The 19,796-nt window shown below is 33.7% G+C and overlaps 1 protein-coding gene across 1 annotated transcript in view; it reads left to right on the plus strand.

The window, feature by feature from the left end:
• The window catches only part of ANO9 (anoctamin 9), a 567,237-nt gene that overhangs the window by 206,823 nt on the left and 340,618 nt on the right, over window positions 1-19,796 (plus strand). Inside the window, exon 8 of the mRNA XM_044082760.1 lies at window positions 18,729-18,811. Within this exon, the coding sequence (XP_043938695.1) occupies window positions 18,729-18,811 (83 nt within the window). The remainder of the gene's footprint in view (window positions 1-18,728; window positions 18,812-19,796) is intronic.

The following is a 19,796-nucleotide window of genomic DNA, read 5'->3' on the forward strand; positions in this document are numbered from 1 at the left end:
ATGAATTTAATAACTCCTTTCAGCTCCAAAAAAACTGTTCCAATAAAATACACAAGAACACACTTATCACTTGTGAAACAAAAAGCTTTATTTGATAGAATCACTATATTAATCAAAAAGTTATTGACAGTCAACATATAATGAGTACATATGATGTCACTTCCTCAGATTGGCTAGTCATTCAAAGTGTATTGATATATTCACAAGTCCTATGCAGAATAATTAATAATTCTTCTTTCAAAATCAAACCTAAATTCATAAAATATCTGATTGAAATTATATGTAATAACAATTGGAAAAATATAACTTCAAAATTATACATATTAATAAACTACAATGTTAAAATCTGACAGAATTATTGGAATTTCATCACTGAAGGACATTCAATAAATTTAACCACAGAAAATTAAACTAATTTATTGTGCTATATTAAGCTAACATCTAATACGCAATTTTGGATAATATACACCTGGAAATGTCTGCATAGATCATTTTACACACCCAATAGACTAGCCAAACTAGATACAACCAATAATATCACTTGTTGGAGCTGTTTGCAAACATGTAAAGCAGACTGAATATACATATTTCATGATTGTTATAAGCTCAAAAAATATTGGGAAGATATTAGCAACCCTGCAAGCTATATTCACAGATATATTTGTCTTAATAAAATCTTTAATTTTATTGAATATTAATGGTCAAACAGAAATGAATAAAAAAGATTTATACTTATTATGGACTATACTAGCAGTAGCTATAAAATGTATCTCTAGAAAATGGAAATCCAACTCCGAACCAACTTTTGAAGAATTCTTAAGACTTTTGAATGAAACAGCACTGATGGAAGTCAAAGTCAAGGAACTGAGAATTACTCCTAAGACATGGAGTAATAACCCATGTAAGAAGATATTATCTCTTATTAAGACATTAAGAATGAACTCTGACTCATCTTGAGAAAAAGAAAAAGGAACTCTTGTCTCAGTATCATACAATTTGAACCAGATTGATTTATCTCTTAAAACACTTTCAGGCCAATGTAAATAGTATATATAGTTTTTTAATTTGTTCATGTATTAGACAAATTACAAGCAAGGTACTTTTTATTGATTTTCTTCAAAATTTAATAATTATTTGAGTAAAAAAAAAACTTCAGTGGTTTGATCTATGTATTTAAATTACAGATCCAACTGGGATAAATTGTCTTTTATAAGTACAGTTGTACTTTGTTTACCTTCTTTAGCTACCCAATCAAATATAGTGAATGTGGCATATTTTTGGTGATAGTTCCTAATGTTGCAGCAGATTCTCATAAAATAAGCTGTTTTTTGTATTTATTTTTGAAATGTTCAACAGAAGCACAAGTTTGTAACAATTCACTGTTAAATGGCTCATTTTGGAGACTAATTATATTATTTTTAAAGTTGTAACAGAGCATTGCTTGGCCTGTGCTATATAGTCTTTGGCAGACTACAACACTCTTAATCTGCTGATAATTTAGAAGACCTTCAACACTGGCTCACATTGTCACAGTGCTTTCCTTTTTGACCCCTCACCCCCAGTCTCCATTGGATTTAACTTTACTACTCAGACCCAGTCAGTCTATTTATTCTGCTGTAGTCTGTGTAAGGTACTTCAAGAGTAGGTAAAGGCCCTACAAACCATTTACCTTTGCTGCAAAGTGCTGCTGCTGGATTAAGCTTCATACCAACAAAGAGAAGTAGGAGATAGTGAATGGGTTAGCTTCAAATTCTATTAAGTGGGCCCTCCAGCTTTACCCTAGGCTACAAATCATAGCCTTATCTGGCTACTTGATTGGAGATAGAGGTGAACTTGCTCCCACACATATCCCGTGTTCTCCCTAACTCTGGGAGATCTCCCGAGCCTGCTACAGCATGAGCTAATTTTTAGGAAAGCTATACTTCAAGAAATGTTAGCTGTCTTCAATGTCGTGTCCCTTAAATTTCTCCTTTTCTGAGGATACTAAGTAGGCATTAGATGCTCAAATTCTTTCCAACCCTATATTCCTAAGATATCAGTGTCACCAATAAAATAAATATAACATAGATTATCTGAGGCATAGTTTAGGATTCATTACTATGCCAAGGGGTTAGGGACGACAATTAATAGCTGGTATGGAATTTTACAGTTGTTAAACTGAAGGTCCTTCTGCTGTTGGAACCAAATAAGTACAATATTATCTAGCCATTTCATAATGACTATCAATAATGCTGATGGAGCAGTGACTTTGAAAAAAATATACTTTTATGGAATTGTTTTGGAGGCTTCCAATCACTTAAATTGAATAGAATTTAAAGTGAATCTTCTTTATTCTGGGATTGGCAAAACAATTGACCTGGTATGGTGTCTGTCATTGGTCATGGAGAACAAACTTTTAAGGGAATTAATGACTTGGAAAGTGTTTTATGGACTCACCCTTTATATTGACCAACATTGTGAGAAAAGTAAGACCAAGATCTGTTCAAGTTAAAATGTAGTACAAATGAAGTTGGCACCAATGCTGAGGGAACTAGTCTTCTATTAAAAATGTGTCATATGCTGTCTGACTCAAAGTAAATCTTAATTTGCTGTAATGTTCATTATTCATATCTCTACACTGCATTATATTTAGTATACTGTTCTTACTCAAACACTAAAGTTTATTTAGAAGAAATTCATTACTGTAAAATGTTTAGTAGACTACTATTAACTCCATATATAAGCTGCTATTTTCTGGCACAGGTTAAAAGTGATAGTTATAAAAGAAATTGTATGACAGTTTTGAAAAATGGAGTGCTCTGTTTAATGCTTCAATGCACAGTTTTTATGCTATGAATATTGTAATGATAACCCCATTAGATCTAGTTAGTATCAGACCATGGAGGTTCCTGCATTGTGTTACTGGTGCTTTCTGTTGTATAAAGTGAAATGCTGTTTCAAATAATATATAATAATAATGGTTTTGCAACTTCCCTTAACGGTTTAGTCAAGGACATACTTGAAAAGAAAATGTACAGTAACATCACAAGTGAGGCAATTTATGGTTTTGTAAATAGTTTTGTTTTTATTTGCTTTTTCTTTTTCTCCTCCTCCATAAGATCTTTTCTCAAGGTACTTAATGACCTTTGATTATCTATTTAAAATAGAACACAAAATATGTATCCAGGAAACCTAAATTAATTAAATGAATATATAACCTTTCTTTAGTTACTTATTAGTCAAAGCAAAGAAGGGTATTCTTATACATTAATATCTGACAAAATATAAACCAGTGATGGCGAACCTATGACACACTTGTCAAAGATGACACACGCCACAACGTTTTGAGTGACATGTTAGTGATCACAAACACCAGAGTTGCAAAAGACAATGCTTTTGCATTCATTGTTCACATGAAGTGTACTGAATTATTTTGGGTTTGGCGTTTCAAAAGCTCCTGGCACAAAAGTTTTGCCATCACTGACATAAAACTGTCTAATGATAAGAATCACATTATTAATGTAGATTAACAAAAATGTGCTAGATATTTATAAGGATGAAATGGGTTTTACACAGGCAAAGTGTACAATAAGTAGTTATAAGTACCAAAGTTTTTGCAAGAAATTATTTATTTATTGAACCAAAATTGTCTTAATGTCAATATAATAGTAAAAAAGTCTTCAAGTTATCTAACAAAATATATAATTGAACACTTTTTATGTAGTTTTGATTTAATATATGATATATAAAAGTTGATATTAATAATAAAAATGTTACAGGCAATGTCTGCAATGAGCGCAAAGGGCTGAACATTTTTTTTAAAATAATTTGACTTCTAATCAAACAAAATTATATTTAAGGACATGGTGACTGGTGGGGGAAACACATGCAGTCAGCAAGACATTGAAAGAACATATATACGGGTTTGGTAAAAAGCTGGGAATCATTAAAGTGTTACAAATGTACAATATGTATCTTAAAAGGTGTATTGAGCTTAAAGTAGTACCCATGGGCTTACGTTTTTTTAAACAGCCTTTAGGAATTGAAATGAATGAAGTGAATATACTTGAATGCAATCAATTGTTCAATTCAGATTTATGGAATTTGTTATTAATTGTATTGATGATACATTATGTAGGATGTTTAAAGAAGTTGAAATATTGAATGAATTAATTGTGAATGATTTACTTTTTAGCCAATGGGAAAACTGTATAACAAACAATTTGATGTGTGGAGAAAAATAGCAACAAACTATCTGATAGAAAGTGTCATAAAATGAGAAGAGATACTGAACAATATGAAAAGCATACAGCATACAGGTGGAATAAAGGGAGGGATGCAGGCATAGGATATAATGTGAAGGAACGAGTCCAACAAGAAAAAGGTGAACAAAATATATATAATGGGTATTACAGTAGTATAAATAGTACTAACAGCTATTTTTTTAGGAGGAAAGAGCCAGAAATGGATGGGGAATACAGAGAGGAATACAAGAAACAGGACAACAAAAATTGGGGGTACCAACCATACAATATGGGATGGATGAATGTAAACAAAGAAGGACACCCATGATGGAATAGGAGATAATTCAACACAATGAGGTCAAATGTAATATGGGAGATTTTAATATAGTCAACTACACTCAATATAAACTCGAGTAAGAGCATTTTTTTTATTTGCTAGAGGAATTAAATATGTCCCGAATAAGAAATTTGATATAGTAGATAGCTTAGTTGAATTCAAACTATATTTGTGAAAATTAAATTTGGAGCTATATTTTCAGAATGGGAAGGAGGTACAAAAGAATAATGAACTAAAAAGGAAAAGTAAGTTTATGCCTCCAATGCACAATACCCTAGCAGCGCATGAAAAGGTAGTGATGGATGAGCTATATAAATATCAGGAGGTGACTAAAAAAAAACCTGGATGAGATACACTCTTAGTAAAAAAAGGACATCAAATTTTATGTGAATTATGTAATGATAATATGCGTATTATGAAACCTGACAAGGGTGGGGGTATCATCTTGTACAATACCAGTGATTATATTAATAAATTTCATGATAGTTTACATAATTCAGGGAAATATGAAGTATCTTCAATTAATCAAATTAACATAGCCCATCAACGTATCGACTCTTATCTAGAAGAATTTTTACTGGACAACAAAATAGATATAAAAGTATATACATTTTTATGGGTTGAATTTCCTGTTCTAGCCACCATCATAGGAATACCTAAAGTGCATAAAAAGTTGGATGACCCCCCCTCCCATTTCACCCAATAATATCTGGCAGTAAGGCCAAAATGTTCCCATTTGGTATGATAATTGACAGATGGTTGAAAATTATATATGGAAAAGTCCCACATATAGTGAAAGACTCTTGGGACTTTCTTAGTTGGTTGAAACCTTATTTGTGGAAGGATGATTTAATGTTTAACCATGGATGTGGGGGATCTGTTTTCATGTATACCTAAGGAAGATGGTATGATAAGATTTAGTAGTAGAATATGTAGGTGCACACAGTTTGAATGGGACAAAGTGAGTTTACTTGTGGAATTTATGAGCTTAGTTTTGGATAACAACTATATATACTATGAAGGAGAATATTATAGGCGAACTAGGCGGGTTGCTATGGGGGCCGCTTGTTTCCCCATATACACCAATTTAGGCCTACTTGATTGGGAGGAAGAACATATATTTAAAAATGCATTGTATAAATATGTTAAATGTTATGTCAGGTTTTTGGATGACATATTTATTTTATGGACTGGTACCATTGAGGAGAATGGGGAGTTTTGTTGAGCTCTTGAATAAGTCGAGTACATATCTTAAATTTATGTATAATCACAGTAATAAGGGTATATCATATTTGGATGCTTACATTCACTCTGCGTCAAGTGGTTTCAAGTCCAAAATCTATAGAAAAGGGACTTTTAGTAATTCTTGTTTAGAGTATTCAGTTGTCAACCTATAAGCCAGAAGAGAAGTATAGTTAAGGTACACTGTATAAGAGCCACTCGAATGACCTCAGACTTTCAGGAGATGGTGAATGAATTAGGAAATATTGACAATATGTTTAGAGAGAGGGGATACCTTAATGCACTTACTGATGATATTACTATGTCAAGCGGGAGTGGGGGAAAAATATAAACCCCTGTTGGGGGTGGATATGGAATTAGTGAATGGGACCCCCAATACTGTGACTTCTGAGGAGATTATCAACTTTAACAGAGCTTGTGTTTTGCAATACAGTCCTACTGTTTAAAATGTAAAGGCTGTTATAGAAAGGAATTGGAATATGTTGAGATATGATGAAGGTGTTCACAATAAACTAGGGTATAAACACCATTTTGTTTACAAGACGGGATATAATTTAAAAAATAAAATTTGAAACAGTTTTTATAAATAGTGAAAATGATAGGAGGGAGGGGGGTACTAGTAAATGTTGTCACTGTAACCAGTGTCACTCAGTGTTAGAAGATAAAACTTAATATTAGGCAAGTTTAATAAAACGGTAATTAAATTCAAGAAAGGTAGCCGCCAGACACAACATGTGATTTACTTAGCAAAATGTACTAACTGTCCAAGTTTCTATGTGGGCAAAACTGATAGGCACCTGAGAAATAGAATATATGACCACCTGTATAGTGTTAAGAGAAAAGATCTGAATAATGCCTTATATAGGCATATTGAAGGGAGTACCACTTGCCATACATTGAAATTTGCCATTTTAGAACAGCTTAGGATTAGTCTTGGGGGGTGTAATGTGAGGGTAAAGCTCGGGGAAAGAGAAGGGAAATGGCAAATTTTACTTAATGCCATTATGCCCCCAGGCATAAATCATCATATACCCATTAAACCTTTGTTAGAAGCAAGAATTTAGATTTTCATTTATCTGTATTTATTGTGTCAATATTTTGTATAGATACGGTGTAATTAGAATGTACTTTGTTATATATGTGGTTTTAACTAGTATTATTCATTTGTCTTTTTAAATTTTTTATTGGAGAGTATTTTAACACAGTGTTTTAGCTAGAATGTCCTTTTAAATATTCACCTCTGTTACGCATATTTATGAAGGGAATAACTATGTATTAGGCTAATTGATTGTTTAATGTGATTGGAAGTTGGTTGCTACTTAATTTAGCTCAGTAATGATTTTAGTGTTCTGATGAAGTCTACTATGGGTAGATGAAAGCGCTTAACCAACATTTTATTTGTCATAATAAAAGTGCATGTATTTTTATGACCCGAGCTCCTGAGTGTATTTATGGGGAAGTGATACTGAAACATGTGTTTTAGATACATTATCTTGTGGAATTGAGTTGACTTTTGCTGGTGTGTGTTGTTTGTTATGTATAAAAGTTAATAAGTTTTACTTGTTTTATTTAATTTACTAGTTGTTGACATTTTGAAGTCTTGTAGAGTTGGATAATTTATATACTGTTATATTGCTGTATTTTATTATTAAATATTTTCAGAAATTATATTATAAGGTTAATGCATAGTTTCATATAAACATTTGTTGTAGCTTTATCTAATAGTCTACTTATATAATCTTTTTCAGTTTTAAAGGGGAATAAATTACAGGAGAGTTAATTATAGTAAAACTATCATTAGACATTATTCTTTGTAATATTTTTATACAAAACCTAGATTTTGAATGGTAGAGTTTAACTTATTCTGTTTTTTAGACAGTATGACTTTGATGGATTTACTGTCTAGGTCAGGAGTTATTTACTCAATGAGGGATTGGATGGTTAGAATGTTATTATGTTATATAGTTCTTGACTTGTATTTTTATTCTGGTGTATACAAACAAATCTGTTTTTTCTAAACTTAATTCTAAAAAAACTCGCCCTTTTTTAATAACTTGTATGAGTCTCTGTAGTGGTTTTTGTAGGATTATTTATTACACACCTCAGAAAAAAATTACATAAATTAACAGATTTTAATAGATGAAAAGTTTAAAGTATTTATCAGTTAATACAAATAAACTGAACAATGGCTGTAAAAGAGCTTGCTTTTATAAACATCTAAGCCTATTCTCACCTTAAGTTGTATTTGTTCAAGAAACACACCTTTTAACAAAAGATACAGAAAGGTTTAATAATAAATAATATACACTATTAGTTAGCTTTAAGTTTAACCAAAAATGAAGACACATAGCTATTCATTACCTATAGCTCATATTCTAAATTCTTATAATGATGTTAGATGATTTTGAGACTTTTATGACTTACATTAATGCAACAACTGAATTTTTAGAGTTTGCTGCAAATAGATCTTATGATAAGATTGATTTTTTAGATGTGACCATTTAGAAGGAAGGAGATAGAATAGAGACTTGATTGTTTAGGAAAAAGTGCAGAAAGAATCATTTGTTACATTGAGAAAGTTTGCACCCTACCCATATATAGGAATATCATACAGGGACCGGAACTGTATGTTTCTAGGTTGACTACCCCAGATGATTTATGTGAAGGAGCTTTGAAAGAGTTGGAGAGAGATTTTTTACAGAGGGGGTATAAAGGTAAAGAGAGCACTTTAAGTGACATAAACTTATTAATAGGCATGATAGAGGGAAACCTTTTTTAATAGGGGGACAAATCGAGTTAGGCCTGTGAATAGACTCAAAGGCTGTCATGGACAAAGTATTAGAATGGTCATTCCCTATTCGAACAACAATAGAAAAATACATGATATTATTACTAAGAATGGGGAAATATTGACAGCTGATGATAAACTTAGTGATATTATAGGAATCAGTCCCAGATATTCATATAGAAATACTAAGTCTTTGAAGAGATTACTATGTTATGAAAGGGACCATCAGAACAGAATACAGTCGGATCGGAGAGGTACTTTCTCATGCAGGAATTGTAATCACTGTACCAACATGTTGAATGATAATATTTCTGAGCATCCTATAACTCATAAAATTTACAGATTTGATCATTATGCTGATTGTAAGTCAAGGGATTTAGTATATCTCACTACTTGTATCAAAAGTGCTTGTTTTTATGTAGGCAAGATGAATAGGACCCTGGATGAGAGAGTTAGGGAACATATTTATGTGATAAATAAGGAGGATGAGATGAACGCATTAGCACAATGTGTTTTGAACAATGATCTCTCTCATAAATTTAGATTTTTAGTGTTAGAGTTAATGAATAGAAGTCTTAGACTATGTAACCCCAGGTACTTGACAGAACAAGCCGAGATGAAGTGCGTTATCAGGTTTCAGGCAGACAGGGGATATGTGCTTAATGATAAGATTTCCCTTAAACCTTTTTTAGTTGCCAAACCATATCAACGTTATTGCTTGTTATAAATTTTGATACAGTTTTAATGTTTACATATTGTCTTTTATTGCGTTATTATCATAATCAGTAAAGGAATATTTGCTCATGTTTTTAATTTTTGTGGGATGTGTTGTACATCTATATGAGTTATACCATAGGCATGTGAGTACTTAGTGTTGTAGATGTCGCTTGAAATGTCTTGATTAGTTAATTAGCACAAGCATGTAATTTTTTATTGTATTTAAGCAAGGTAGTTAGACTTGATTTTTATTGTCTGAAGCAGCATTCAGTGGGAGAATGTGAAAGTGCCATCTACTTTTTCATTAGAGTTTTTGTTGCTTCAGCCATCAGCCATGGTGTTACCTCTGGGTTTTGATTTTATATTTTTTTAAATCCAGAAATTAAAGGAGTACAGCTGGGGCAGAACCTAAACTCAAAAATACTTTTATTTACAGATTATATTCTATTAACATTAACAGATAACAATAACGCCCTTAATTCCCTTTTTAAGGCTATTAAAAAAAATCAGTCTAAATTGGATCTTACATTTAATGAAGATAAAACAAAAATCTTATGTATTAATTCTAATCCTATTAACATACCACAACAATATTCTACATATTTAGTTTGTGATGACAAAATAAAATATTTAGGAATAACTTTGCCTAAAACATTAAATGTATATAATTAATATAAATTATTGTAAAACTTTAGAAAACATTAAAAAACATATTAACTGGAATATTTCTTTACATTATAAAAAAGATTTTCAATTATTAAAATGGCAATATTGCCTAAAATATTATACATAATTCAATATGTAGCACTTCTTATCCCTAAGCAACATACAAGAGATTTTTATAACGTAATACTTAAATTTTGTTGGCATCTTAACAAACCTAGATTAGCACTAGTTCATCATCAACGCAGTTGGTCCAATGGAGGAATAGGTTTACCAGATTTAAAATCATATTCCACATGAGCTATTACAAAAACTGTCATTTTGTGGACTAATAAAAAACTATACTGCCAAGTGGAAAGACATACAGAATGTAGAATTATGAAAAAGTCAAACTACAATTTTTATAATACAATAATTAATAATACTTTTCTATTGTTATTAAAAGACCATACATTTAATCAATATTACAATGATAATTTCCAACTTCAAAACTATAGTATATTGGGAACCTGAATACAAGGCCTGGATCTTCTTAATCTTTCCTATTGCATTCACACAAAATAATAATATTAAATTTAACACATTTTCAATGGATACATTTAAGGAAAAGCAATTAATATATTGGTTTCAAGTAATGGAGAAGGAAAAAAGTTATTCTCTTGATTGTATATTAAGTAAATTTAACTTAAGTAATGAAATGTGGATAGATCTACAAAACTGTAGATGTGCTATAGAAAGAAGATTATTCTTGATACAAGTTTCATTCAAAAAGGAGATACCAAAATGTATAGATTTTTTTGATTCTATCAATCCATCAAAATCCTCCTGAGAAGGATTTTTTTTTAGAATTTATAAAATTATTAAAATGAAATCTGACTTTTGTAAAGATAACTATTGAGATTATTTTATAACTATAAATAAGCATTTTCCAAGTGAAATTGAGAAAAAAAGATAATTACATCCTCTTTTCAAACCACAAGGTCATTAAGATGGAAGTTATTTTCATAGAAATTTATGCAGAAAGCTTTTATTACTCCACACTAAATAGAGCTGATGTCTGGGAAAAAGGTTGGCTGTTGCAGATGTAGTTTGGATGTTAGAGCTAATTGGTAACATATGACATGTAAATGCAACATAATTAAACCCTTCTGGAATAATGTTAATTCTTTCTTACAGGCTCTTTTTAATGATAATTTTTGTTTAAATAATTAATTTATTTTGTTTAATACACCAATTCCTTTATGTGTTGTTGTTGTTGTTTGTCTTTTGGCTTTTCCCGGTTAGGGGTTGCCGCAGCGGAACTCCGGTCCGCTAATGATTGGCAGTTGTTTTTTATGGTGTCGAGCTGCAAGCCCGACTTCCAACCTTCAACGAAGGCACGCCCATTCAAAGGATGTCTTTCAAATACCCACTCAACTGCGGGGAGGACATGCAGACTCCACAACGAAGGCACTCCCAACCCAAGCCGAGAATCAAATGGGAGAACCTCTTGCTGTGAGGCAACAATGCTACCGCTGCAACACCATTGTGTTAAAGTTGAGTATTCCTGTCATTGGTCCCTTCTAACAATTGCAAGAAAAGTGATGACAAGAAACTGGAAAAGCAGTACTAGTCCAACAATGAGAGTTTTATAACATTGCAACTGAGACTTGTCATCTGGAAATCCTAACCATCAAAGAAAGAACCACTAGACAAAATTGTTCACTTAATTCCTCCATGAAACTCAAGAGACTACTAAACAAAAGGATATTAAATTAGATCTAAACATAAAATTGTGAAATAATTTTGTTTTTATTTTAAATTGTAGACACCCTCTAAATAGTTGGTTACGTTAGTTTTCTGTTTGTCTGTTTGGTACTGCTTTTAGCCTTTTATCTGTATATGTAATTCTCATTTATGAAATTTTATGTTTTTCATTTATAATTTTAATAAAAACAATTAGATAAAAAAACACATACGTAAGTTACCTAGGTACACGTATTATTTCAGATTAGGTATTGGTCATAACTTAGTATGTCTGTCCATTATAATAATTAGCTGCTAAGAAAGCCAGGCACTTTCTCAGATACTTAATAATGAAAGGTATCCAGTACTATTTTTTGAGTATTACCATTGTGTGGATTCTGTATCATATTATACCATATATTTTCTGAACATACTCCATATGAAGATTCTTTCTGTTATGTTATGCCAAATATCTGAATGTTTCCTATGTGAAGATTCTCTGTCATGCTATCTCACATATTTTGTAAACAGTCTTTATGTGAAGATTTATTTGTATCATGTTATACCACATAAGTATAAACACTGTCTACATAAAGATTCTTTGGGGTCTATATCAGTTCATCGAAACGTCTGAAGTTCGATCACCATATATTCGAACTTCAAACCACGAACTGCACAAACATCAAAGTCTTAGAACAGCAATATTTCCCCAGGGAAAAAAAATCGCTGTTCCAAGAAACACACATGCAACACAAACACACGAAAACAACATCAATCCACACACACACACACACACACACACACACACACCTACATGTAACCCTACACTAAACTGTACATACACTACTACCTGTCCACTTACCTTAACCCTAAAGTCTGTCACTATCGCACACTCACCTGACCCATGCCCTAACCGTAACTCAGCTAGCCTGTCCTAACCCTAAAGTCTTTCACTATCGCAGATCCACCTCACCCGCACCCTAACCCTAACTCACCTAACCCGCGCCCTAACCCTAACATCCACAAAATTGCACACTTAACTGAACCTGACCTGTAACTTCCCACCACAGTCCTGATACTTGCGAAGCCACAGAAACGGCACACCGAATTATTTCCCTGGGAAAGAATTCGGTGTTCTACGGCTTAGCGATTACCAGTGTTCGAACTTTATAGTTCGAACATCTGGTATTCGATATTCAGCTGTTTCGACAGACTGATATAAACCCAATTCTTTGTCATGGTATTCTACATATTTTCTGAATGTTCCCTATATAAAGAGTCTCTGTGTTAAATTTTGCTGTTTGTTTTCTGAACATTTCATTTGGGAAGATTCCATGTGTCATGTTTTCCCATATATTTTCTTCAGTATTCTCTTCAATGAGGTTCTCTCTGTCATTTGTTATGGCACATAAGTGCAGTTATTGTTGATGTTATATGTATACTGACTAAGGAATAAGGCAACACATCAAATTTTGTAGCAGAAGTGCATCATGGTGTGTCTTGCCTTTGAATCTATGTGCTGGTATCTGTAAAGTGAATGAAGCCAGCTGGTGAAGGAAATGATAAAATTTAACAACAGATTTCAGTGACATAACTTTTCATTCTCTCTGCAGAACCACAATAGTTATATTTTTATGTACCTTGTCCTATACATATAAGTCCATAAGGCACACCACACTAAGACACAGATGTTCACAACACATGCACAGCAGGTGTTAGCTTCCTTTTTTTCTCCAAGGCACTAGTATCTTAATGTTTAGAAACAATTTGATAGAAGTAGCTTTAAAAGCAAAAGTGTCCTGCAGTTATATGGGAATTTGGTGCATGCCTTTCTCAGGTTGCAGCATGTGTGTGTTTGCTTGCAGAAGGAGGAATATAAGATGATTTGGTTAAATTAAAGGGAAATGCAAAGCCTGGCATTGTTTTGTTTCATATACTCATTTTTGATTGATCAAAACAAGCCACAGCTGGAGCACTGCCTCTATTTTTGTAATGTTAATGAATGTTTATGATGCATATTAGTACTGTATTAGTTGAACACAGTACAGTTGTGTTAGGAGTAGTAGTACACTTCTCGTTAGGGTTCTTTGACAGCAGTAAATTAAAATTTCAGTATTATGCTTCTGAGTAATGCATAGTGGCTGATTCTGAAATGCCACTGTGAGGTATACATGAGGTGTTCGCCTCACAGAAACAATTTCAATTTCAGAGACAGCCTTGCCCCACAGTGTTTTAGCATGATAATATGCAACACAATGTTAGACTGTCTCTCTGGCCTTTATAAATGCTAATGAGGCAATCTACAGAGTCATATGCTAATCAAAGCATAAAGTAACATGGCTTCTCCTGGCCACTCATGTTAATGAACATGGCCTCACCATTGCTGTAGAGGTAAATGCTGGTACGTTTAGCAGACAGGTAGCCTTGAGGGTGTGTGTGTGTGTGCACATATGTGTCAGGATGCATTTGTGAATGTGTGTGTGTGTGTGATCCTGTCTGGGATGTTGTAGTAGTTGAATTAGTTGAGGACAGGTTTGGCTTGCACATGTATATGTGTATCTTTTGTATGTGCACACGTGTGTGTGTATGTGTGTGTGTGTGTGAATGAGTAACTGTGTCTGTGAATGTGATCAGGTTGGGGGCTCTGTGTGTGTGTGTGTGTGTGTGTGTGTGTGTGTGTGTGTGTATGTATGTGTATTGGTTGTGGGGGCTGCTGTACTTCAACACTCCCCTAGACAACTCCAGCAACATGAGGCTTGCACTAGCCACCAGTGATAACTCCTCTGTACATTGTTTCATTGATGATGTATACAGTTATTCCTACATATCATTGACTTAATGGCATTAAAGGTTAGGGAGAATATTAGCCACCAGGGATATCTCACTGTACATTATTGCCTTAATGGCATTTAAGGGTTGGAGAGGAACACTTGCTACTAGAGATTACTCTCTACTTTGTTGCTTTAATGGCATTTAAGGGTTAGAGAGGAACATTAGACACCAGAGATAACAATTGTACATCACTGCCTTAGCTGCATTTTGGGGTCAAAGGAGCCAGTAGAGTTAACTTTCTGTACATCACTGTCTTAACAGCACTTAAGGGTTGGGAGGGACATTAGACACCAAGAAGCAGTTTAAACGTCTTGTCTTAATGGCCCTTAGAGTTGGGGAAACACTGTACAATAAGGAAAGCTCTGCATAACATTCCTTAAGGGTAGTCTGGGGGGAAATAAAAAGAAAGATGAAGTGGGTTGAGAGATGAACACTAGACAGTAGGGATTAGTCTCTTTAGAGTGTGCTTTTACAGTACTTAAGATGTGGGTCATGGGAGAACATGAGAAGACAAGAATACATTATGTAGGCCATCATAAAGGCTCTTAAATTAATTTTGCAGCATAAAAGAAGTTATGGTGCATAAATATATACCAGGGATATTATTCATATTGTGCCTTAATGGCACTGAAAAATTAAAACCTTGCATCATCCCACTTTAGACAGAGGATATCAACCCTCTGCACAATTACTACATACCACAGGTATTTGGAAATTTTAGTTGTGTTGTTTAAAAAAATGTAAATTGAAAGGGGGAAAATGGTTTCAAACCTTGCACTTATTACATAGAAAGTAGGAGCATTAACCCGATGCACTAACTAATGCATTAGTCCACATTTTTTTGCTAAATAATAAGAAAAGAGCTGCAATGCATGACATGATCCAATGTTTACAATGGTCCATAAGTCCTGCAAGACAATGGGGAGAGGCTTCAGTACAAACCTGGGAGGAACAGTTAAAGAAGCCAGGGAATTATTATCAGGACTCGGTTAAAAAAGTTCGTAGAGCAACAGCATCAATATGCAGTCCATGAACACCAAAGAAAATGAAACTTTCATATCTGTTGTTATTGGCTTCACTGTAAGAATCTGTGATTTATGAGGGCAGGGCCAAATACATATGAAGAGACATTGTAAACCTAATAACTCTGGGATGGGTAAAGAGGTATGTGCCACGTTTGTACAAAAGTGAATGAGGGAGGGCCTGTGTCACCGAGATGCATGGGCTGCCAGTGTTAACTACCACAGGAAAGTGCTAGCGGCAGTTAATGGCAATTCAGAGAAATGCAAATTGGCTTATTGTGAGATATTTGCTTATTGTATGTAATGTGTCTCTGACTTGCAAACTACTGCATTGTAGAAACAGTTCCATTTTAATTCTGCCGTTAGTGCGAGTACAGGGCTTCTTTCTGAACCCTCAGAAAAATGTGGCTTAGAGCTGTATTCTCATCAGCTAACTTCCTAGCTTTATTTTGGTTGATTTACCTAAAAGTTGCTGGAAGATAGTTCACCTTCCTTCTGATTCTGTTGAGTCACATCTGACTCCAGTAGTGACTGAACAGCTGCCACCTTGCATAGAGTTTACTAGGCAAGAAGCGGATAGAAGATTGGCAGGCCGTTCTTCATCTCAATCACTTTCTCTCTGTCTGTCTCTCGGAAACACAAGTTAAAAATATGAAGTCCTTTTTTAAACAGTTTAAACTTCAAAAGGTTATTATTACTGTTATTGTCAGATAGTGTCTCATAGTGCACCATGTTGTTTTAAGTCTGTCACATGCCAAACATTAGTATTAACTAGCAGACACATTGATGGTGTGTGTTACTGCTTGAATACATTGTTATTTTAAATCAGCTTTATATTTGCTGGGGTTGAATTTCCCTGAAAGGAAAATGTGGGTGCCATACTGTTCAACATCTAAGCACAGGAATTCTGGACAATGCCAAACAGTAATTGGGGAACAAAGGCCCAAAATCAGGAATAATTTTTAAATATTGCTCTTAAAAACTTAGATAATTTCTAGAATAATAGCTTCTGCATTGATATGCATTTTCTGGAGGATATGAAGTCTGAAACTCAAGTGTCTGTCATTATATAGAACCTTCAGTCATCAATGATTTATCAGAAAATTACAAATCTTATGAAAATAGAGGAAAAACATGAGGCAGAGATGGAACATTCTGTGAACATCTCAACAGTTTGAGTTATGACATGTGTAGCTGGGAAATATTTTTTTTCTCTGTTTTGTCTGACCTAGTGTACTAGTATTCCCCCTACATTTGTTTTGTGGGACTTAACCACATGACATTCTTTTCCCTGCTCTGGCACGTCTCCCATTTCCGGGTTTCTTCAATTTGATTGTGTTATAATTTGAGGCACTAGAATGTTTCAATAAACTTATTGGAAGGTGGCAGCATTTGGTTTCATGTCTCTGTAGTCTTGATAGGCCAGTTAGGCAGAAGAGTTATTTGCAGAGCATTTGAAAACTGAAACACAAGCATCTAAGACAAGTCATCTCTGTTATCCAGTTAACTGAGAACAGACATGCTACAGTAATTTATTTTGGACAAGTCAGAAAAAGAAATTCTGTTCTGTTTCTAATTATGTGACTTCTGTTTATAGTACCTGGACTAAACTCTTGTTAAGGTTCTGAGTAAAAAAAAATATTTTTTTATACTAATGTATATTTATTAGCCAGTTGTGTGCCTTCCCTGAGGAAGATGGGCAAACTTCTTAAGCTGAAATTACTTAATAAAGTTAGACAAGCATGCTTTTAATGACATGATACTCTGATGCTTGGTTTAGGCCTGTTTACAAAGGGAATGTGTACATATAGTTATACAGACACATACATACGCATGTGTGTGTGTGTATGTATATATATATATATATATATATATATATATATGTATATATGTATATATATATATATATATATGTATATCTATATATATATATATATATATATATATATGTGTGTGTGTGTGTGTATGTGTATATAAATAAATAAATAAATAAATAAATATATATAAATAAATATATATATATATATATATAAGAGAGAGAGAGAGAGACCCAAATATGTGGTTAGGGTTCCACTCTGCTTGCTACTTACCCAGTAGTTTTATGAAGGGACTACATCATCATCATAATTCTTATGATAGATACATTAATGTTTAGTGAAGGTACTCATTTTTACTGTATATGTAAACAGGGTAATTTCTGCAGTAGTAGACCATCTTCTGCCCCAATTTTTCAGTTTATTATTGCATTGTGGATTCACTCATACCTTATTAGGAGCACTTACCCTTTATCATAATTGATTGACATTCTTATTTTACTGTAGGGTAGGAAATTTCTGTGTGTTGTGTGTGTGTGTGTGTGTGTGTGTGTGTGTGTGTGTGTGTGTGTGTGTGTGTGTGTGTGTGTGTGTGTGTGGATATCTACAGGTATAGTGAAAAGGAGAGCCTCCTTTTACTTCTATTGTTTCCTTCCTTTGGCCTGTTGGGGATTTCATTATTTGCTAGTCTCTCCTTCCCTCTATGATTCATTAACAAGACTAAATGAACATTGATGGTGACGATGAACTACTACTAACAAAATCAAGATGATTTGTGTTGGGTACACCTTTACAACTGGACTTCCTTTGATGGTTATGACATGGGGAAGTCACTTTGTATCCAAGCCAGGAATGTCTGCCTACTCTGTAAGTGCAGCTGAACTGCTGATGTGCCTATGACTGTAACATTAATTTTGCAAAGTACTGCAGTATTGATCCTACTGATGGAACATAACCTATGATGTGTACCCTTACATAACCATATTTTCTTAATAGTCATGAAGATGGAACATACAAATAAAAAAAATCAGAAGTTTTATTGTCAAACATGACAAATCACTAGAGCTATATACATGTACTTACTTCACTGAATGTAGCTTTCTAAGTTAGTGGACTTTCAGTCGTTTAGAACATTACTTAGGAATCATCCATTTTTTAGATTGTTTTGTGAAACTGATAAGAGCCATGATTTAATGAAACATAATAAGAGAGAGAAATTAATTTCTTTATGCTCCATTTCCACTGTGCCAAATGTCTTTTATATGTTTGCCAAATGTATTTCCTTAACTATTGCTCTACACCACTAATTATTCAAAGGAAAGTTCAGCATTTTTGCATGACAACAATGTTTCTTTTCATTTGCAGCCACTGTATTCTTGGAGCTGTGGAAGCGAGCAAGAGCTAGAAATGTGTGTGACTGGGATTTGTTCTTCTGGGATGAAGATGAGGTAAATTACAAAATTTCTTCTAAAAATATAACTAAGTTTTACATAGTTTAAATATATATTTTTTGTTGTTTTGTGAATGTTACCACTTAATCCTCAGCTTGACATTTTTTCCCCAACAAATTCCAGCGACATTATCACAATTTACATTTTGGCCTTCAGAGTATATTTTACATCTTCAGAGCAGATGTATGACTAGTCACCGAACTGCTGAATTCAGCAAACCACAGCTCCAAGAAGGTTAAACTAGTGAAAAAAATATTTCTGAAAATCACTGCATGTGGAGTATAATTGCATAGGAATGATACAATTAAGGAAACATGTATGAGAACATTAAGCAATTCTCAAATGCCATGTAACTGCCAAGCAAGCCTTGTTATTCTGACCTGTACAAGAAACAGTCCATGCATGAAGTACATGGAGTACACATGCAACTAGGACTTGCTGTCTTAGCTACAGTTCTCAAAGAACATACCTGTGATGTACAATCCTCTACAATAGCAACAAATTACTGGCTGGTTCAACAGCTGACTAGACTGAAAGGGGTGACAAAGACAAACTTCGACAATGCAGCTTGTTTCCTTAAGTGATATTGCTGATTCCAAGTAGCCAAATGGAATAGAAGGACAAAACCATTACTCCAACCAAGTAATTGGTAATTTTCAATTAGTGGCATTAGTACTGGAAAGGTGTTGTATAGGACAACAGTGAGTGCATGATGATGGCAGCTCACCCATACTGGGAGAAAGGCAGCAGCCAAAGCTTGCTGCAAAAAATAAAGAAAAAAAAAAGCATTACGAACCTGGTGAGCTCTTTGCTCCTAAAGTGATGGTGCTCTTCTTCAGGAGGTTACTCTTGTATATAGGTAGACATGCACCTCTTGAGAGCAATGATTGTAGTGCTTGAAAGAGATGTCAGGAGTTTCAGCAGAAGTATGGTGTGCTCCAGCATCCAAAATCTCGTCATTGGCATTAGATATTGGCTACAT

Source organism: Protopterus annectens, chromosome 9.part0 (genome assembly GCF_019279795.1).
Source record: "Protopterus annectens isolate FY-2018-M chromosome 9.part0, PAN1.0, whole genome shotgun sequence".
NCBI classification, from domain to species: domain Eukaryota; kingdom Metazoa; phylum Chordata; order Ceratodontiformes; family Protopteridae; genus Protopterus; species Protopterus annectens.